At 34.8% G+C, this 23,884-nt stretch overlaps 1 protein-coding gene across 2 annotated transcripts in view; it reads right to left on the reverse strand.

The window, feature by feature from the left end:
* Positions 1-21,431, reverse strand: part of LOC140436541 (pickpocket protein 28-like) — a 38,610-nt gene extending 17,179 nt beyond the window's left edge. The window contains exons 1-5 of one of the 2 annotated variants that reach the window (XM_072525444.1): positions 21,277-21,431; positions 6,258-6,490; positions 3,159-3,404; positions 1,236-1,335; positions 63-214 (exon numbers count right to left, since the gene is read on the reverse strand). In XM_072525444.1, the coding sequence (XP_072381545.1) occupies positions 63-214; positions 1,236-1,335; positions 3,159-3,404; positions 6,258-6,487 (728 nt within the window). In that variant the 5' untranslated portion in view covers positions 6,488-6,490; positions 21,277-21,431. Of the gene's footprint in view, positions 1-62; positions 215-1,235; positions 1,336-3,158; positions 3,405-6,257; positions 6,494-21,276 lie in introns of both variants that reach the window. The other variant, XM_072525443.1, reaches the window with a different exon arrangement.
* Between the last annotated feature and the right edge of the window lie 2,453 nt (positions 21,432-23,884).

The following is a 23,884-nucleotide window of genomic DNA, read 5'->3' on the forward strand; positions in this document are numbered from 1 at the left end:
TCAAGAAGTGTAGTTTTTATACATAAATAGTAGTCATTACTAATAATCTAAGTTTAACTTACACTCTTTCCCTTAATAGCTCAGTCCGATCCAACATGTTAAATGTAAAACATAAGCCGTCTTCAGTCAGCATTGGAGTGAACATATTATCACAACTCTCATTTAATAGGGTCCACTTACAAGAGAAGAATGAATCGTCAAACTGTGGTGCGATCTAAAATCAAATTTCTCTCAATAGTAATACAAAAGTGATTTTGCACATCTATCGGAAGATGTTCATGCTCAGTAACAAGTTTATCGTAGTAGTTTAAAATCCAAAATGAATTTGCGACTTACAATCGGTAACGGGATTGGATCGGCTAATAAATGAGTAGTAAAGTAAGAGATTGAACGTACGTCTGGGTGTCACCCATTGTCACCTCGGGGAAACAGTTAAGGGTCTAACCACCTTCTGTTGTCTCCGGGTGCTCTGTAGAGGGCTTCGAATATACTTGCCTTGAAAAAGGCAAGATATTTCTTACATGACAATTTCTTCGTCGAAATAAAACACCAAGTTAAGTTGAAACAATTCTCAGCCACAGAGTATGGAAAATAAATGCAGGAAGCAGAGCCCCGAGAGCACTAAGCTCTCGGAGAGCCCGTGAGGTATTGACTTGGCTGACCTGAAAATCGCTAATATTTATATGCGCTGTTCGAGCGATAAATAGGGATTTCTAGGTCAAGAGCCAATGGAAAAATTCGAGGTGGGGCGATGCGCATCGAAATGCGTACGAGTCCACAGACTATGACATTCGATGACACCATTACATTGATCGCTACCGAAAGGTGATGAGGGGCTAGAAATCCAAAAAATACATACAGAAATTTGCTACAAATCTGTATAGAGCTACATCTCTTCTTCTTCTTCCTCCTTTTGGTTCAGGCGAGACGCGTTAATCTTCGGCACTTGGTCATAAGACCCATTTTCCATTGTTTAGGTACATATATGCAAAATTGCTTTTATTTACGTAGTGTCTTTTTCAAAAAAGCTATAAAGTTAAATAATGTTCCGCCAATTTTGAGACTGTACTATTTATTATAAGGGGATTTTGATACATGATTTGGAAATCGAAGCTTTATTAAAGAATTTATTTTACAATGTATGTGGCATATTTTGCAGAAGATATTAAAAATAATTACATAACTGTTTGTTATAAATTGATTTCACCATTTTGTTATTTAAAAAAGTTACTTACATTCATAAGATATTCAATTGTCTTAAATTCTGTAACATTTTCCCCTGCTGTATATAAATGGTTATCACAAATTAAACTACTATCCGAAAATCTTTTCATTCTAAAAAATATAAATAGATTTAGAAATAGTGATTGAAAATGATTCTAATTGAGTATTATACATTGAACATCAATTGAAACAGTGGTTCATTTGAACACTAAGTATTAAAAAGAGATTCTCTATTTCGGGTGATTTGTTTAACTGCAGCTTTAACTTTAAAAATTGTTATTGGTTCCTCTTCCCTCTCGTTTGTTTCGCTCACCTCATGTCTTTCGTCTTCCAGGTTTTTTTCTTTTTCTTCTATATTATATATCTGGTTAAAGTATTCCCCCATCAACTTCATATGTTTCTTTGTTGTTAATAGATCGTCATTCAGAATTCTGCATTGGTTTGTTGTTGCCTTGAATTATTTCCAGTTGGAGTTAACTTCCTTATAGAATGTTGTGAATTCTTTCTCTGTGTTAAGGTTTTTAATGTATTTAAATAGCTCTTAGGCTAAGCTGTAGGCTACTAACGGGGTCATAGGTGGCTGATAGTGGAGGGCCTTTAGATATGAAGGTTGTAGCCGTACCCAGGTGCCGATATTCGGTCAGACTATACTGTACTGTGCTCTACAATCACAGTTAGGCTAAAGAGAATCTGTAAAAATCAGAAAACCTCTAAAATATCACTAAATGCACTTCAAGACCCATGCACACCCAAGAAATTAACAAGTTCCCCAAAATTAGACTGATACCTACAACATAGATGATTGCAGGAAACAAATGAAAACGACAATAATCACTGCATCTCAAAAAATCTTCTAAGGAAACGAACAGTTAATAATGACTGGATGACATAAGATATCTTAGATCTAATGGACATTCGGAGGCAGTACAAATCCATAAGCAGTGAAAAATACAATAAAATACATAAAGAAATCTGAAAAATAATTAAAGTAGCAAAACACCGGTGGCTTCAAGAATCCTATTTAAAGTTAGTATTGTTCTGAAGCTATTTTCTTGTGGCATGTTAAAGTAATTACTATTTAAATGGGAATAAGCCACAATTAAACGTTAAAGTACGTTTATTGACGTTTCAATTTACTAATGTTTGTATTTCGAGAACGATTTCCGAAGTGGAAATAGAAACGTCAATTAACGTACTTTAACCTTTTATTGTGGCTTATTCCCATTTAAATAGTAATCCCATTTAAAAATTGAGAAACTTGAGCAACGACACGACAGTCTCCATTTGCATAAAAAAACTAAAATAATAGCAAAAGCAGAACTTTCCGGCAAAATATATTGCAAGGCTGTCGTGGTACATAATACAACTATTTAAAGATGACCAAAAAATCTACCAAGAAATAATATCTAACGAGATACAGGCCCACCGATTCCAATCGCAGAAGTTCACAACGCTATCGACTAAGTAAAATGAAGGAAAGCTTCTGGTACTGACGAAATACCTTCAAAATTGTTGCAACTATTAGATGAGAGTGTTGCTATTATCATCTCCTTCTTTAACAAGATCTTGCATCCACAAATTATCAAACAACTGGTTAGAATCAATATTGATAACTATTCCGAAGAAAAGGAATGTCAGACAGTGTAGCGAATATCGACTTATCAGTTTATCGAGTCACACGCTCAAATTTTTTATGAAAGTATGGCATTGTCACATATATAATTTATTGAGAGGATAGCATAATTAGCAGTTTCGTTTCCGAAACGGTATGGGTACTCGAGAAGCTCTTTTTTGCATACCAATACTCTTAATACCAATACCAATACTCAAGAGAGCATAGAATTTAAGCAAAATATTTACGTATGTTTTATAAATTTCAAAAAAGCCTTTGATAGAATACCATACACATTTTAATATGAAAATATTTCACTTACTCTTCCGCAGTCATATTTTCGGGATACTGTATAAATTTATTGTATGCCTGTGTAAAATTATAAACTCTTTGTCGAGCTTTGGTTTCGGAACATATGGTTATTGCTGGAAAAGGAACTTGCCAAACTGGAGTGGGACTTCTAGCAAAGCTTACCAGAACTGGGGACTGGTCCCACTTTAGCCATGTTTTTATTATCAAATCCACGCACACATACAGTGAGATACAGAAAAGTATTACCCACCAGAACCTGAAAAGTAAATGTGAATGAGTTTCAGTAGGAATATTGGAAACTTCTTTTTGTTTGTATTTGAAGTTCTAGATACAACTATTATCTCTATATTTATAAAGCTACCTTTTCGCTTTAGATCTCTTTTTTCTTTTATCTTTATTTATTTAACAATTTCTATTTCTTAAAGAAGTTACAGTACACAAAAGAAATACACCCATAACATTAACGAATAATGAAGGTCATGCACTATCCCTAGAAGACGAAGTAATGGAGGAATGGGAAAACTACATTAAAGCATTATTTAAGGATGATCGAGGATCACTACCTAACTTAAGTGCAAATACAGGACCATCAATCTTAAACGCTGACGTGGAAAAAGCTATACACCAAGCCAAAAACAACAAAGCCAGTGGACCAGATCAAATATACAGCGAATGGCTAAAATTACTCTCAAATGACAATATAAAAGAACTCACTGTACTTTTCAATCAAATATATGATACCAGTGAAATTCCATCGGACTGGCTAAAATCGATCTTTATTCCTCTACCTAAGAAACCAAACGTTAAAAAATGTAGCGATTGTAGACTCATTAGTTTAATGAGCCATGCCGTTAAAATACTGTTACATATTCTTCTAAACTGAATAAACAACAAGTGCGAAGAAATAATTAGTCAAGAGCAGTTCGGGTTCCGGAGATGCCTTGGAACTAGAGAAGCACTATTTTCTATGCAAACACTCCTTTAACGATGTTGGGAGGTAAGAAAACCCGTATATATGTGCTTAATTGATTTTGAAAAGGCATTTGATCGCGTTCGGCATACCAGACTAATTACCGCCTTGCAGAGCATCGAACTAGATGAGAAAGACATCAAACTTATTGCCAAACTTTACTGGAACCAAACAGCCATTATTAATACCAACAACAGAGAATCAAAGCCAATCAGTATTGAACGAGGCGTAAGACAAGGCTGTATACTATCTCCCACCCTCTTTAACGTGTATTCTGAGAATCTATTTAGGGAAGCTTTAAAAGATCAAAAAGGAATTATCATAGGAGGAGAAATAATTAACAATATACGGTACGCCGACGATACTGTGATTCTAGCTGAAAACATCGACGATCTGCAGGAGCTAATCAATAGAATTGACATGGAATGCACAAATTGGGGACTGTCGATAAATATCGATAAAACTAAATACATGGTGACCAGTAAAGTGGATATCGGCGCAATCCAACTGATATTAAACCAACAACCGCTGCAGAGAGTTCAGAGATTCAAATACCTTGGATGTTGGATTACCCAAAATCTAGATCCATCCTTCGAAATTCGATGTAGAATTGAACAGGCAAGAAACTCATTTCAAAAATTCAAGCCTCTATTATCCAATAACTTATTAAATTTGGAAATCCGTGAAAAGTTTACAAGATGTTACGTGTGGTCTGTACTTTTGTATGGATGTGAAACTTGGACTTTAAACGCCGATATCATGAATAAAATCGAGGCGTTTGAGATGTGGTTGTATCGAAGGATACTAAAAATTCCATGGACTAGCAGAACTAGAAACGAAGAAGTTCTTCGAAGAATGGGACATCAACGAACTCTATTAAAGCCGATACAAATTTTTATTGGCTTTTTTCAATCTTATCACTACAATCATTCTGCCAATGAAACTAGAATCACACAAATTGGTTAGTGTCTTAGCCGTATACATGGCCATTACCGTGGGGAGCAAGAATTAGCCAACCACACTACCGTGGGGAGCAAAAAATACGCACACTACCTTGGAGAAACAATCAGCAACCACCCATACTACCTTAAATCGAGTGATGCATCAGAACATAATTTGAAACCCAGTTACCAACATGGGGATGAAAATTGCTATAATCTAGTCCAACAACCTCCCTTAACCCAACCAACAACCACCAACAGCGGCTAACTTCCACAAATATCGGAACCCTTCCGGAGAACTGAACGACTCCCTCAGAACGAACTAAAGCGGAGTACTTTTTTATACTTTAATTATTTTATACTGGCAACCGGCAGAATCTTTGAGTCTCAGTTTAAAAATTTATTTTTGTTTCACATTCATAATAATTTGAATTCTGTTTGTTTTTATTTAATAAATAAATATACATTTACTATGACTTCGTAAGTTTTTTTTATTTCCTGTACCTTTCTGGGATTGGTGTGGGGAGAGAATGAACAGGGAACGAACCCAGGGCTGAACAGTCGGGCAGAGCATTATTCTGATGGATGGAACGGTGGGCGTTTTTCTCTTGAATATCCTTAGGGATATTCGAAGAATTTCTCCCCTCGTTTCTACCAGCCATATGGTATTGCTTAACGCCCTGGCCTTAATAACTTAAACATCTAAAAAAAAGTGATGACTTCGACCTGCAGTGATTGAAGGGACATCTGTTTGAAAAGATCTGAGAAACTTGAAAATAAAGCGTAGTCATCGGCGATATTACATATTTTTCTACATACTGTAGACTCACACATGTATGGGAACTAAAAAACGGCGTGGCTTGTACAGTATCGTCAATTGTTTTAAATTCAAGAAAAATTGTACCGCTAAAATACATAATACCATTGATAAATCGATTAAAAACTTTAACTTTTTAACCTTTAACCGTTTAAAAGTAAAAACACGAAAGTCAACCTCATAGAGATGCATGCAATCACAAAAGACAAACAACAAAAGAAAATAAAAGAATTTTATACCGCAATAGTGTTCATTATAAAGCGCTTTAAGAATTATCACCTCAACCTTTTACTAGGCGACTTTAATACAAAAATAAGCAAAGAAAAAGTAACCAACTTCGCAATAAAATAGCATAATAATTAAACTATAGAATCCATTTACCTTTCACAGGTGGTTCTTTCCTGCTCTCCCATATACTTAAATCCATGGATACCCGTGTTACCAGTGAATTCTTGAAAATAATCGTATAAATTCTTACGAAATCCCGGAAACTTTCTTCTTGATTTCCTCATTGCTTTAAGGAGCTCCTTTTCTTTTTGTACTTCTTGTTCTTTTTGCTGAGCTGCGTTTTCCGCATCGGTACCATTGGATTCATTCTCATGAACTGTCATGATCTTCTTATGACGAAGATATAAAATAAAACAGTTAAAATATTGTGAGGAGACAAATTTTTAAGTAAACTATGTTGACATTTAAAATAAAATAAATTAATTAATTATTTAAGTAATCCTTATGTATCTTAGGTTATTCGATTAATGTTTTGTAATAGAATGTGGAACAATGAAAAATAAATGATTCAGTTCGTAATTTTCTACTCTTTGCAAAGTTTCAAACCAAATTTAAAAATTCTGATGTACAGGCTGCTAAATTTCAAATGTTAATTTTTTACAGAACGCACGTGGATTTTGATATAGGTAAAAAAGAGTGGCTCATTGTCCTTTTTAAGTGAAACACATGTAAAAGTATGATCTTGATCTAATTTTAGAGATTTACTACAAGTTATATACATGTCATTTACGTCATACATTCGTCGTTAAAATTATTCCAAACACATCATCTTTTGAATGCTGGATATCGACTGCTCTTTTACCTTCTGTATCGGATCCCACATTTTGTTTTTATAAGTACCTAGGTACTTGATTTCGTCTCCCTCTTAGTACTTAAAAATTGGTTCTTATGATGAGGGTTTATTTTATTTGGTAATCAAAATTCTTTCTCCAAAAAGGAGAAATTCTAAATGGTTTAATTCCTGCTTCTCTAATTATTTTACATCAAAAGTCATAAAAAACTATTTGTAGAGGACTGAAATCTGTATTAAAAACAAATGTTAAAATTGTTCTACGAATTAAACGTACTCCAAAATTTTTGCAAAACTATAATACATTTTTCAGGCCACCCCTAAAAGTCAGGCCACACATAATGCAAATTTAATGAAATGTACCTACTCTACTAAGATATTCGAATACACTCCAATTCAATTCCAGGTTATACAACAATTCAAAGAATTTCAATATAGTTTTACTGTGATCCTTATTTTTAAAAATAATTTATGATAATTTCCAAATACAAAACTATAACAAATGTTCAAACAATCCGCCATTTGGTACTAAAAAGTTTCCCAATTGATTGTAAAATTCTCGTTTAACATTAGCCATAACGCGTGGAGTTATTTTTACACTCTCTTCAATAATTCGCATTTTTAATGCTTTCATATCTGTAAATTTTTGGTCAGAATAGATTTTTGATTTTAGATACCCCCAAAAAAAATAATCGTTTGGAGATCGATTTTCTGATCTCGGAGGCCACTTAATGTCACAGTTAGGTCCAATCAAACAATTATTAAAGCTGTATTATATAAAGGAATTCATTGATCTCCCAAGTATAAAAGTCTAAAAACTTTTTTGAATTTAAATTTTCCTGGTAAAAAATGGTCTAATAATATTGTGTCTAAATATTCCTAACCAGACATTTATTTTTTGACGATATTGGGTATGGCTTTCACTAATATCCTCAGGCTTTCTTGTCGACCAAATTCTATGATTTTGAACATTTGGTTCATTATTTAATGTAAATGTACATTCATCACTAAAAAAATGTTCATTCAACATTCCGCTCGTCTCTCAGCATCTCGTTCTCTTTGTTCTTGATGACATTGAAATTTATATGAACGGAATTTATTCCTTTTATCTTGCCAATTTCTCGCATAGATGTTCGATTGGATTGAGTTCTGGGCTAGAAACTGGCCAATCGATACGAACATTCCCGACGTCTTCATTGACGATTCTAGCACGGTGAAGACGCACGTTGCTATCGTCCATAAAAATAAAATTAGCTCCTACAAATGATGCAAAGAGTACCACATCCTCATCTAAAATGATTGTTATATACCTTGCTGCTATGATAGAACCTTCATCCACAAGAACTAAGTCAGGACGTGCCTCGAAACTTATACCATCTCAAACCATAACTGAGCCTCCTCAATAGGTTATTTTGTCAGCAATATTATTCTTGTCTTTTCTAGATTCTTTCTCGGCCATCCGGTGACCTTTAGTAGAACCTGAACTTATCCGAGATCAAAACATTACTTTAATCTGCGTAATTCCAATTTTTATGTTTCGTTGCAAAAGCAAGTCGAACTTGCAGTGTTCCACGGATAGATGTGGAAATAGGACTGAATAAATTCGATGGATAAATTAGTCGACTAACTGTTTAACTTCTTACATCTTGACCTTGGCCAATTAACCAGACATTTTAATATTTTAAAACAAACCAATTGTTTGCAATCAGAAATTTTTTTTCTGTATTTCTAACTCTAAATTTTGTTATTTATACGTACATACATACTACAATTTATTGAAATAATTCACTGTTTTGGTTAACACATTAACCGCCATGTGAGTTGTATTTAACTCACGCTTCGTTTTGACCAGACGTTCTGTGAGTTAAATATAATTCCAACGACAGGTTTGGTTCTATGCTCTGTGAGATAAATATCATTCACAGTTTACACGTTATTCATATACAAAGCATTTGTACATGGCCCGGTGGTCAGATTACTGAAGTTAGCCCAATGGATTGCGTGAAAAATACTATTGTAATAGCCGTAGAAAATAAGATGCACATTTTACTGTAAATTATGTATTACCAAAAAACAATCAAATTAAGTAGATATTTGTGAAAGTGACAAACTATTTAGTTCTTTATAAATCAAATTTTTACAGTTTTATGTTTCACAAAAAAACACTCCACACAGAAAAATGTCTCACAAATGTCACATTTGTATGGAGTCTGCTTACATTTTTTCGTAGCATAGTCTCTTCTATGTTCTGTTTTCAGATTCTCATAACAAACTGTACACCTTCTTCTTGCTGATTCCATTTTTTTCAGTCGACAAGTTTGTAAAATTTCTTGTTGTACGACTTGTTCTTCCGGCACTTGTTCCTCTAATATTTTTTTGTTATTTCTTCCCTGTAGGCAGTAATTTGTATTTTATTTTCAGATATACTTTTATACATAATGTAGGCATTTGTAATAACTGATCCAGTGAGAAGTTCGACTGCTAGTTTACGGTACCATTTTACTCCTCTTCGTAATGAATTCGAATATGACTTCATTTGATCTGAAAGGTCAATAAACGCTTTACAGTTATTATAATCGATCACTGCTTGTGGTTTTTCTGCCATTTTGTTGTTTTTACTCATAACCTCTACTTTGCTGTCTGTGTGTACTGTACTAAGAATTAATACATCTCTTTTATCTTTCCATTTTATTACAACAACTCCTGTGTTACTTTCTCGTGCAATAATTTCATTTCTTTTCAACTTTGCTTACACAACTTCTTGGGGGTTTAATTTTCTGTTCGATCTGAGTGTGCCTATGAGATGTGTTGATCTATCAAAAAGTTGGTGAGCCAAGTGAATACTTCTTCTTCTTCTTCCTTTGCCCTATCCGTTTCGGACGTTGGCTATTAACAAGGCTATTTTGACTTTGTTTACGGCACCTCTGAACAGTTCGGTCGATGTTAGTCCGAACCATTGTCGCAGGTTATGCATCCATGAGTGTCGTCTTCTTCCCGGTCCCCTCCTACTGTCGATTCTTCCTTGGACTATTAACTGTAGCAGACGGTATTTAGTATGCCTCATGACATGTCCGAAGTACTCAAGCTTCCGTTTCTTTACGGTGAAGATTATTTCTTTGCTTTTGCCTATTCTCTGCATTACTTCCACGTTAGTGATGTGGTCTGTCCAGGATATCCGAAGAATACGGCGATATATCCACAGCTCAAAGGATTCTAGTTTCTTCAGGGTGGCTTCCGTTGTGGTCCATGCCTCTGCTCCATAGAACAAGACCGGGAAGACATAACACTTGACCAGTCTTAATTTTAGTTCCATTGAGATTTTGCTTGTGAACCACTTTTTCATATTGTTGAACGCGTTTCGCGCTTTTTCAATTCTTGATTTTATTTCTGTTGACTGGTCCCATTTTGTGTTGACTGTGGTTCCAAGGTATGTGTATGTCTCCACTTGTTCTATTTTTCGGTTGTTTAATGTCAATTGCATCGGAGGTTGTTGTGTTCTGCTGATGAGCATGCATTTAGTTTTGGTTGTATTGAGTTCTAAACCATATTCTTGACTTGCAGTCTTTGAAGCTCGTTGCAGTCATTAGCGATAATAACTGTGTCGTCAGCATATCTAATATTATTGATTACCTCTCCGTTTACTTTGATACCCTCCGAAACTTCTCCCAGTGCTTCTCTGAAGATTTGTTCAGAGTATATATTCAACAGGAGCGGCGAGAGGACGCATCCCTGTCGTACACCCTTTTTAATATCTATCTTCCCACTGTGTAAGTTGCCCATCTTTATCTCAGCACTTTGGTTCCAATAGAGACTGGTTATTATGCGCAGATCCTTGCCATCAATATGCATCTTCCTGAGCATTTCCATGAGTTTATCATGTTTGACCTTGTCAAACGCCTTGGAGAAGTCGATGAAGCACAAGTGGACGTCCTTGTGCATGTCTCTGCATCTTTGAATTAAAACTTGCAGACTGAAGATCGCCTCTCTTGTGCCCAATGCGCTTCGGAATCCGAACTGTGACTCCGATATATTTGCTTCGCATTTGTTATATATTCTATTGTGTATGATTTTGGTGAAAACTTTGGTAATATGATCGAAGCCATTTCTCCAGAATCTCCCCTTTGTCGTAAAAGGTGTTAAAAAGGCCTGTCAGAAAATCGAGGAAGTGGTCATCCGTTTCCAAAGTGAATACTAGTATAAAAATTATCTGTGTACAGTATTCTACCACAATCTAGGAGACCGTCCATCAGCGACATAACAACTAAAGATGATGCTGAAATCCCTGGCTCCAAAACGTCTCTTCCGCAGTAAACTTTCATATTGAACGTATACCCATTTTCTGTGTATAATTTGTAGAGGTTTATCCCAAATTTATGTTTTTTATTTTTGATATATTGTTTGAAAGCCAGCCGTCCACGAAACGGTACTAGAGTCTCATCAATGCATACGTTTTTGTTCGGAATTCTGGCAGTTTGAAATTTGACCAGTAAACGATCAATTAAGGGTTGAATTTTGAAAAGTCGATCACCTCTTGGACATTCTGTATTATTAGAAAAATGCCACATACGTAATATTAGTTCGAAACGATTTCGTGACATACGCTTTTTGATATCATTGACGTACAGGATATTCTTGGACTAATAATCGGATAGTCGAGGTTTTTTATTTAAACCCATCCACATAATTATACCCAGGAAGATTTCAAATTCTGAATTTGTTAGAGGTTTCCATCTTTTGACTCTTGAATACTGCGAAATATATTCATCTTGTTTGATCTGCTCAGCATATCTATTTGTTTCAGTTACAATATAGTCAATGATATCATCTGTTAGAAAAAATTTAAAGAAATCATAGGGTTCTTTTTGCGCTATTAGCGATGCAACTTCAGGTGAAATGCCAGGATGTACTGCATTGAAATCAAGTACCTTTAGATTTTTTCCCGTTACAGCAGTCCATGTAATTTGAAATTCGGTAGTTAAATGTAATTCACGGTCATAAATCAAGAAAAAATATTTTTTTTTAACTGAACTCAAAAATTTAATAACCTAATGCATTTTTAATATGAATTAATAAAAAAAAGTTTGGAGCCTGAAATGAAAATTTTTTCTTTCTATTTGGGCAGCCAAAGTGTTAATTTTATCATTTCTGATTTCGTTTAGGCAAGCTCAATTAAAGTTAGATGAGTATATCTAACACAAACACACTTTTTTCGATGTCGATAAAATTTATCTTACTACCACAAAAAGTATATTAGTATTATAATATAATATATAAATCCTGGAAACTTTCCGTAGCATTAATAGCTGGTAATGAGTACAACATTGCCAAGTAATTAGTGACGAATAAAAAGATTTGTAGGCAGTGCTAGAAAATAATTAGTCAGAAAAAGAAAACGCCTTCTTTAAACTTGCTAATTACAGTAGAAATATAGTACAATGGGTGTAAACAATAATATTTCTGGTACCACCTATATAAATAATGAATGATTTGTCTTACCACAGTTTTGATTGATATTAAGTAGATCTAGATTTTATTTATGCTTATACTTTTTACCATTTTCCTTAAGTTTCCATGCTATAAACACTTTGGAAATTGAATCTAAATTAAAGAAATAATAAATAATTGCACAGCGAAAATAGTAGTCCAAGGAAATATGAATGCTAAAGTGGAAAAAGAAATAGAAAAATGGAACGATTTTATAGGAGAGGATAAAATTAACAATGGTGGAAAACTATTACTTGAATTTTTTTTAGCAATAACATGGGGATCACATTTCCAACATAAAAAGATACATAAAATTACAAGAGAAGTCATATTAAGCAACTAACAATAAATTATTGATTCTACTATACTTGATACAAAAAACAGAGAGGAGCTGGATAAGGGACGTAAGGTTAAGAAGAAGCTACGAAATAGGCAGTAATCTACTGGAAACTACATTGGGTTTTAAGATGTTCCCAATTGAGTATTTGATAATAAACAAAATTTAAAAGTCAGATTTATTACAATTCAAGAATGTTACACAGAAAAAACAATAAACAATTTAAAAAATTTGAAAATCTGCAAAGAAACACAAATTATATTTTTTTAAATATAAACATTTTTTATGTAAAACGATATTTGGTAGAGTGTATTACCACCACGAGCTCTAATTACGGCTCTCATTCGATCAGGCATACTTCGGATTAAGGCAACAAAGTCTGCTTGAGGGATTTGCTCCCATTCGTCACGAACTGCTTGCTCCAAATCATTCATGGTTTCAAACTCATCATGGTTACGTCGAATACGTCGTCCCAGAATATCTTATCTCTATTGGATTTAAGTCTGTACTCCTTGGGGGCCATGGTAATAAACGAATCCCAACTTCATCCAAGTAATCCTGTGGTATTCTTGCGATGTGCAAACGAGCATTATCTTGTATCAGATGAAAGTTTTTTCCAACAAATGGGGCAAATGGAACTACATGATCTTTCAAACATTGATAAATATACCGTTGAGCTTTCAAATTTCCCACTTGAATTGTAACAAGTTCTGTATGAGCCTTTAGGGAAATGCCAGCCCACACCATTATACCAAGTCCACCAAATTAAACCCTCGGAGTAAAACAACATTGGTGATAACGTTCACCAGCTCTTCTCTATATCCTAGGCCACCCATCTGATGAGTATCTGTTAAATCTTGATTCATTCGTGAAAAGCACAGCACTCCAATCGTCAACACCCTAAGTAAGATGTTCGTTAGTGAAGTGTATTCTCGACCTTAATCCATATCCATTTAAGCGTCTTTGAATGGTATAAACAGAAACTGTGTTTCTATGGACATCATTTAATCGGTAAACAAGTACTTGTGCTGATAATGTACCATCGCGTAACGCTTGTAACCTAAGAAAACGATCTTCAACTTGACTTGTGGTTCTTCGTCTACCTTGACCTGGCTTCCAGGTGTATTGTCCTGTTCCCCGAAATCTTTATATTGCATCAAACACTGTACTTCAAGAAATTCCTAAAGCATTTGCGATGTAACAAATGCTCCGCCCATCATCCTGTAAAGCAACAGCTTGTGTTTCTTCTTCTGGTGTCATAATTTTTTTAATGCAAGTTTTAAACAGGAGAAAATACAAAAACCTACAGCTGAACTTAAAATCAGGTACGGTACCACAATAAACTTAAATTAATACCAAGCCAATATTTCACATTAATAACAAAACATAAGTGTCAAAGTGTTGTTCAAACAAGAAAAAAACGTTATTGCTAATAAGGCTAAAATACAATGCAAACAAGTTAAACAAGTTTTGATCCCAACACCAACAAAAAACAAAAAAATCACAAATCAAAATAAAAACACATAGGACAAGAATAAAAAATACAAGGAAATAATTAAAGTAAATATTAAACTAAGGAAAGAAACAACGAAAATCAGATACCTACAAGGAGGAATAAAAGAAAAGAAATTTGACAAACGAGGAGAATGACAGAAATCGCAGAAGAAGAATGGGAAAGACTATGAAAATAATATAAACGGGGAATTAATATCATGGTAGAATTAAGAGGTAATAATCGAAACAATTGAAAAGAAGAAATTGTGGAAAGAATACGTACTTAATAAAACGCAACAAAAATATGAAAGCTGCAAAATATATTGAATAAAAGTTACAGATATTGTCAAAAATAGAATAGAAATAGAAAAAGAAAAGCTGGAACATGTTTAAAAAATGGAACAGAACAGTAAAGAAATTGTAAAACTGTTTTATAGAATACTTTAAAACCCACGAAGCAACAAAGAAATAAAGCTAAGACTAAAGCTAACTAATGATCAAAAACAGAATAATGTTAACTAACGACAAGTATATAATGGAAAAATGGAGGGAACGTTTCGAACAACTGTGGAAATGGCGTAATTGACAAATCAGAGGAAAACACTGAGGAATGGGAAGCTATAGCAAGGAAACTGAAGTACAATCTAAAAAATGGAACGAAAGAAAAGACGCAGATAAGAATATAACAAGGAAAAAAGACACAGAATACCTAGATAGCTAGATTCAGAGGTGGTTTTTTGGTCTATTCAACTGCGACCTTTTCAGGTCTATTGTGGTCCTCTAATCCTAGATCACGTTCTCTAGCCTATCCCTACTCTAGCACAGAATACCTAATCGAATTTGGTAATAGATCAACAAAAAATAAAGCAAACAAACATAAAGAAATACCTGGTAAGAGTAATAAATAACAGAGAAAGCATGGAAGGCGATCTCAACAGCAGACTAGAGAGGACAGGAAAACTGCTTCAGGTACTAAATAGAAGATTCGTCAACAACAAAGAAATATCAAGGAAAGCGAAGATAAAATAAATAAGATAAAAATAAACAATATATAGGCCAACGTTGACGTACGGAGTAGAAAACTGGATTTTTAGTAGAAGACACCACAGTAGGATACAAACAACAGAGATGAAATACCTCAGAAGAACGATAGGTGCAAAAAGGAAAGACAGAGACAGAAATGAAGAAATAAGAAACAGACTTAAAACTTAACCGTTGCTTGCTTTACCATAAAGGAGAAAAGATTAGCATGGTTTAGCATAATTAGAAAAATGAAGAGCTATTGGAATTGGCGTCAGGAAACACATTCTACTACCGAGGCACATCAACAGCCAGAACAGGCGGTATTGGATTCCTAATCAACTTACCTTACCATTACTTACAAACATACACAACTTACCTTATCAACCTTACAACTATCGAAGAGATACAATATTCAAATTATACAAATATACGCCCCAACGATTACTCACACTGACGAAGAAATAGAGAAACTCTAAAGTAACATAAATAAAGCATTAAATAACAATAAAAGTCATTTCAAGTATTTAATTGGTGACTTTAATGCCAAAGTGGGAAAGAGAAATGACAAGGAACAAGACGTGTGAAAGTATGGAGTCGGTGATAGAAATGAGAGAAGAGAAAGATTGGTTCAGTTTGGACACTACCAAAACATCCAGTTGCAAATACATTCTTTAAAAAAAGATCTAACAGAAAATGGACTTGGGTAGCACCAACATGAATCACTAAGAACGAAATTGACTTCATTCTAGCCAAAAAAATTGCTACAATAAAAAATGTCAGTGTAATAAATAAATTCAAAACAGGCAGCGACCATAGACTAATCAGAGCAAAAATTGTTCTAGATCTGAACCTAGAAAGAATAAAATTAATCACAAAACCAACAGTAACTGATATAAATATTAACAATCTAAAAGAAAACTCAGATCACTACCAAAGGGCAATTGATGAAAGATTACATGACCAAATCGCAAGCTCTCAATTAATGGAAATGATCATTGATAGTGCCAAAGAAATTGTAGGCCCGCAACAACAAAATGAAAATAGTAAACTGTCGGATAAAACTAAAATAATGCTAAAACAATGAAGGGAAATGAAAGTAAGTAGAGAGAATACAGTACACAGAACTTTGTAAGACAATAAGGAAAAGTATTAAGGAAGACATAAAAAAATACCATAAAAGACTGGTAGAACATGCAATCGAAAACAGGAAAAACTATAAGAAAACAAGAAAAGTACTAATTATTGGGAAAGTGCAAATCGTTGGTCTAACAAACGAAAACAACAGAATTACAGAGAAATGAAATAATAAGACTCGTGACTAAGTTCTACAGCAAATTATATAAAGCTCTTAGCACACTTGAAGAAGTAATCAGTTACCAAGAAGATGTACCAGAAGTCCTTCCTGAAGAAGTAGAATCGACAATTACAAAAATAAAAAGCGGTAAAGCAGCTAGCATATTTAGGAACTGCCTGGGATTGAGATGCATACCAGACCACTGGAATATAGCAAACATAATGCTCATTCATAAGAAAGGTAGCAAAGAGGATATCAAAAACTACAGATATATAAGTCTACTAACAATCATATACAAGATATTCACAATATGACATACCGCTAGCATTAACCTTTATAGATTTAGACATTGACATTTAGATTGACAAAGAGGTAATAGCGGAATTCGAAAGAATGAAACTAGATATAATGATAATGACTGAGACGAAAAAGAAAGGAAACGGTACCGAAAAAATAGCAGAAGTCATTCACTGTTGGAGCGGAATAGATAAGAAAGAAAGGGCAAAAGCAGGAATTGCAATTATTCTGAAAAAGAAATGGGAACACGCAATCGAAAACTGGGAACCAATAAACGAAAGAATTGCCAAGCTTAACTTAAAAGTATACGGAAGACAAATTATCTTACTAGCAGTATACGGTCCAACAGAAGACAGCTCAATTGCAGAAAAAGAACAATTCATAGAACAACTGCAAGAAGAAATCGAAAAGAGAAAGAAGAACCAAGAAATAATTATCGCCGATGACCTAAATGGAAGAACAGGAAGAAAAGAAAACGACAGAACAGTTGGTAGATTTGGAGAAGATATAATGAACGATAACGGGGAGAGATTGATTGAGCTATGCGAAATAAACCACTTAAAGATCACAAACGGCTTCTACAAACATAAAGACATACACAAATACACTTGGACACAAGAAACAAGAAAATTGAGGTCTATTATTGATTATGTTATAGTAAACCACGAAAGCTCGATAAAAATAAAAGACGTGAGAGTAAAGCGAGGCGCAGAATGCGGCACAGATCACAAACTAGTAATCGCTTGGATGGAATTCCCCTTCATACGGACCCAACAGAAACCGGCCCAGGGAGAGTCTGGCCAAGTTACGGCTCCGGCTACACCTGTCAATACGTGCTCAACAAAAGAAAATAAATTCAAAATCAATTTATTAGAAGAAGACTCAATAAAAGACCTATATAAGCGAAGATTGGACCAAAAGCTAGAAGAGTTTCGGTATGAATCATTAGAACAAACATACGAACACATAAAAACCTGCATGAAGACAGCAGCCCTAGAAGCTCTTGGAGAAGTGGACCAAAAATACACCCACCAAACTACGAAATTAACCGAAGACACACTAACATGCATAAAAGAGAAAAAAGAACTATATAAAATACCTGAACACAAAAAACTATGAGGACTTGGAACTATACAGGAAAAAAAAAATAAAGAAGTGAAAAGAAAAGTGGCAAATGAAAAAAATGAAAGATGGGAAAAAACATGCACAGAGATAGAACAGCACATAGGAGGAACGAGAAATTCAGAGTCATGGCGCATTTTAAAGTCGCTCCAAAGAAATAAGACAGAGAAAATCAAGATCGGTCAAATCAAAGAAAACGAATGGCAAGAATACTATAAAAAATTGCTAACCGAAGACCGCCCCGAATTCAAAGAATCAAAAATAGACGGAATAGAAATCTACACACATGACGAAATCGAATTAAGCCTAGCCGAGGTAAAAAGAACGATCAAAACTCTAAAGAACAAAAAAGCAGAAGGTCCCGGCGGAATACCAAATGAATTGATAAAAAACGGATCGGAAAAGTTATTCCGTATGATACATAAAATGTTTGAGAGAGCACTGAATGGAGAAGACCTACCAGCAGAATGGACCCAAGCATGTATGACATCAATATACAAGAAAGGAAATAGAAAAAACTGCGAAAACTATCGGAGAATCAGCATTATATCGTCTATAGGCAGACTGTATGGAAAGACCATAAAGGAAAAATTAGAAATATATATACAAGATAAAATCGGAGAAGACCAGGCAGGTTTCACAGCGGGGAAAGCATGCTTAGATCATATTTACACGGTCGAACAACTAATAGAAAAAAGAATGGCCAAAAATAGATCCGTCCATCTGGCTTTTGTTGATCTTAAGAAGGCATATGACTCAATACCTAGAACCAAGCTATGGGAAGCAATGGAAGACATCGAAGTTCCACGAAGATTAATAAACGCGGTAAAAGCACTCTACAAGAATAACGAAGTAGCTATCAAAACGGGCAGTAGAATATGCAGTCCATTTAAGACGACAAAGGGACTACTACAGGGTTGCTCCACATCCCCCACCCTGTTCAAAATATTCCTGGAAAAAATCCTGAAACCATGGAAAAGAAAGTGCGAAGGAATGAGTATACCAGTAAGGAACGAATATCTATATAAGCTAAATTTTTCCGACGACCAAATAGTGATCGCACAAGACGAGGATGACCTCAGTTTTAGGATGAGAAAACTGGAGCAGGTATATACAAAGAATGGGATGGAAATAAACCTAAAGAAAACTGAATACCTAACAACGGAGAATACAGAAATAAAACAGCTAGAAATAGACGAAGGTAAACAAATCAAAGGAACAGACAAGTATAAGTATTTAGGTTTCATAATATCAAACAAAGGAACAACGGAGGAAGATATAAAAAATAGACTAGGACAAACAAGAGACTGCATACGAAAATTGAACCCCGTACTATGGGATAAGAACATCAGCATGAAAACTAAGAAAAAAATATATAATACCATGACAAGAAGTATTCTCACTTATGGGCGTGAAAATTGGACAATAAATAAGAAAACCAAAAACAAAATAAGAGCAACAGAGATGGAATTCCTAAGGAGAAGCTGCAAAGTAACAAGAAGAGATAAAATAAATAACATGGAGATTAAGAGAAGAATGGGAATGAACTCCGACATAATAGACTACATCGAACAGAAGAGGTTAACCTGGTACGGACATGTCAGAAGAGCAGACCAAAATCGGTGGATAAATAGAATAACAGAGTGGAGCCCGATAGGAAGAAGAAAGAGAGGCAGACCCCGAAGATTTTTCAGAGATGAAGTGGACGAAGCAATGAGTAGAAGAAACCTACAGGAAGGGGACTGGCTAAACAGGAAAAATTGGAGAAAACGGTTGAGTGAAGGAATACAGTGAAAACTGTGGAAATCCTTGTATATAATATATACATTGACATTAACTAACACATTGACAACATCATCAAAATCAGATTTACAAACGCATTAGATGCTGCACAGCCGAAAGAGCAGGCTGACTTCAGAAGTGGATTTAGTATCACGGATCATATTCATACACTTCGAGAACTAATGAGAGAGCTAAAGAATATGAAATACCGCTAGCATTAACCTTCATAGATTTCGAGAAAGCTTTCGATTCTATATATCCCAAGGCAGTAATCGTAGCTTTGACCAACCAAGGTATTGACAAACCATACATAGAAACTTTGGACAATAGCTACAGATAAGCAAAAGCTAAGGTGAAAATTTATGAAAACACTTCAAAATTTCCCACTACCAGAGACGTCCTACAAGGAGATGCAATATCACCAAAGCTCTTCACTGCAACTCTAGAAAATATATTCAGCAAAATGAAGTGGCAGAACAAAGGAATATCCATTGATTGCGAATACCTCATCCATCTAAAATTTGCAGATGGCATCGTTCTGATTGCTAATAATCCTGCAGAACTACAAGACTTTTAAGCGACTTAAATGCAGCTAGCAATGAAGTTGGCCTAAAAATAAACTTAACAAAAACAAATTCCATGTACAACGTGCTAGTGGATGCACAAGATGTAATAATAAACAACACTTGAGGGTCTTGAGGTAGTAGACGAGTATGTATACCTGGGACAACTAAAACATAAATCTGGCTCCTTACTTCCAGAAATCAACAGAAGAATGAAACTGGCTTGGGCATCTTTTGGTAGAAATGTAGTTATATTCAAATCAAAGATGCCAATAAACCTGAAGAAAAAGCATTCGATCAGTGTATACTACCAATCATGACATACGGTGGAGAAACTTGGACACTAAAGAAAGAGATAATATCGAAACTCAAAGTCAATGGAGCAATGCATGCTAGGTATAACAAAGAGAGATCGAAAGAGAATAGAAAGGATTAGACAGAAAACCAAGGTTACTGATGTAATCTATAGAATTAAATCTTAAAAATGGCAGTGGGCGGGACATTTAGCGATAAGAACTGACAATAGGTGGTCCGCTATGTTAGTTAAATTAAATTAGTTATTATATTAAAACAACTTAAAAAATACAAAAAGGAAGAAAACTTAAAAATATGAATATGAAAGAAAAATTAAAACCAAAATTATTTATTATAAGTAAAAAAAAACAGCCTCATAAATTTGACTAGTTTTAGAAAAATTTCATCAAGATATTTAAGTTTTTTGCCTAGAGGTTATTTTTGCCTCTTTTTACAAGTACTATCATAATAAAAATTTAAAAATTTAAATTTTGTTACGCCAACTTTTACAAAAAAATCTAAACTTAATTATTCTTGTTTGTATATTAATTTTCATTCTGCAGTTCATTCATCCCTGCGGGCAGTCTGCTGTAATTTGTCTATTGAATATTATTTGCATGCATTTTACTCACGTGTTTTGAAGTCTGTAGTTTACCACTTACTTATGGCTGGTGAAGTTCAGACTGCCCAAACGGCAGATAAAGATCGGATATCATCAGTAATAGTAATTAACATATGAAACAGAACCGGCTAAAATATGTTTGAATTAAATATTTGAAATTCTTTTTTATAAATTCCTAATAAGTGTGACTCGATTAACGTGGGATGTTAGACATTATTTAAATCTAGACCTAGTTCTGATTGTTCATGGGACTACTAAACATTGTCGCACCATCCTGGTCTGATACTATCGGAAAGTTCTACTGATTAGAAGAGACTGGGTAGTGTCGCCAAGTGCTCTGTCAGAGTGACCAATGAGCACTCTTGGTGCGTACCGCCTTGCCTTCATTTCTTTTCCTATTTTCTTATTGGTATTGGTATTGCTTTTCCGATCAGGTTGAGTTGCAATAACACTTCGTCTCCAGAAACCTTATGCAAATAGTAACTATAAGAAGTACTGTTAGCGAAAGGTAGCAATACGAAGCGACTGGCAACAGAGAGTAGACATTGCCGGCATTCTTGTGCCTCTCTCGAGGACAGGGGAACGCGGCTACACGAAGTGAGAAGGCTGACATTTCTGTGGAATTTGAGGTATACACTACACATCAGAAATCTAACACAAATTAAGTCATTGTAAGAAATATTGTCTGTAAGAAAGCTCGAACTGTTAGAGAATTCTGATTGCCGGTGGCCCCTCACCTACCTACCACAAAGGCTCGGGGGAACTTCTTGCCCGTAGAGGCCGGTATCTCAATTTAACTCCTTGAAACGAAGATGGACTCTCGAAACCTGAGATCCTCTTCAAGAGCGGCGGTCGTAGATCGTCCAGAAACACCTGAAAACCAGGAGGACGCTACGGCCGTACGACATGGCGCCCTACGTTGGGCGCCATGTCGTCGCAGCAAGAGTGGACCTATGAAATTATCCACTTTGCTGTACGCTCTACTTAGGGGCTTCATGTATAATGTATGTGCATCAGTGTGCGTATTAGTCCACGACTAAGGCACCAGGATGACAGTTAATTTCCAAAGCAAAGGACGGTCTACCTCGGTAACTTTAGTGTTTTGTTTTGATATACTGTAACAGTCATGATATAGGTAGTAAAGAAGTGTACATTTAAGCCCAGATAATTAGACTTGACTAAAGTTATGCTAGTTTAGTTAATTTTGTTGTCTGAAAAGTATTGTGCTCATATGAGAACAGTGTGAATAAGTGAACTAAATTAAAGGTAAGTTAGTTTTTGCGATGAATATTATAAAATAATTAATTTGTTGTTTTCTTCAATTACTAGTGCTTCAAAATGAGCAGGAGAAAGCCACTTACATATGAAGAACTGCTTCAAGAATTGGAACGGGGCTTGTCGGACGTTGAATACTTATCAGATTACGGAGACGAATTATGGGAAATACAGAGCAATACAGGTAATTTTTATTACTACCGAACCAAACCATACAGAAATTAATTAGGGATTCTTTTGTAAAGCAACTGGATCAAAATATTAACGAAATTGATGACATTATAGTTGAAGAGGTCGCTAATGAACAAAATGAAGGAACTTATGCTTGTGGAAGTAGTTACCAAGAAGATGAATTTATAAGTTCAATAACACGAAAAGGTGACATCAAATGGCGTACAGGTATGACCTATGTTACACCTAATTTTCCTCGTCATCAAGAGGAGGAGATTGAAGTTGTAGAATTGGAGAGCCCATCTACTTTTTTCTTCAAATACTTTACTGACGATTTATTTTCTCGTATGGTGGAATTTACAAATTTATATGCTATGCAGAATAATAACCTTTTTACCTACAAATATAGTAGAAATGAAATCGATCGTTGGTGTTCATATTCTTATGGGAAATTTACACTACCCAAAGATTAAATGTTATTGTGAACCTAAACTTGCTGTTCCGCTAGTTTGTGAAAGCATGCCAATAAATCGTTTATAAAAGTTGAGGCAAAACTTGCATTTTGTCAATAATTAAGAGGCGGAACAGATTACTAACGATCGCTTTTGAAAGGTAAGGCTTCTTTACAACACTATAAGAGCTCACCTGCTTTCTCTTCCTTTGGAAGCAAATCTTTCTATTGATGAGCAGATGATTCCTTTCAAAGAAAATCTGAATGTAAAACAGTATGTCAAGAACAAACCAAAGCCGTGGGGGATAAAAGTTTTTGCAATCTGTGGAAGCAGCGGCCAGATGTTTGATTTTATATTGTATCAAGGTTCCAAAACAGAGTTTGATCATACTTTGCTAAAGACATTTGGATAGTCCGCTATTGTTGTTGCTCAACTTAGCCGCAGACTAAACAATTCAAAAAAATTTCAGGATTTATTTTGATAACTACTTTTCAAGCTACAATCTTCTTCAATACCTGAGAAATAAACAGATAAATGCAATATGTACAGCACGGTTAGATCGCTTCAAAAATCCACCCTTCAGTGATGACAAAGAAATAAAAAACGAGGCCGTGGATGTTACGAGGAAGTAGTTAGTGGGGATAGTGAAGTCATTATGACTAAGTGGTATGACAACAAATCAGTTGTCGTAGCATCCAATTATCTGGGCTCTGGTACACC

Source organism: Diabrotica undecimpunctata, chromosome 3 (genome assembly GCF_040954645.1).
Source record: "Diabrotica undecimpunctata isolate CICGRU chromosome 3, icDiaUnde3, whole genome shotgun sequence".
Lineage (NCBI taxonomy): Eukaryota > Metazoa > Arthropoda > Insecta > Coleoptera > Chrysomelidae > Diabrotica > Diabrotica undecimpunctata.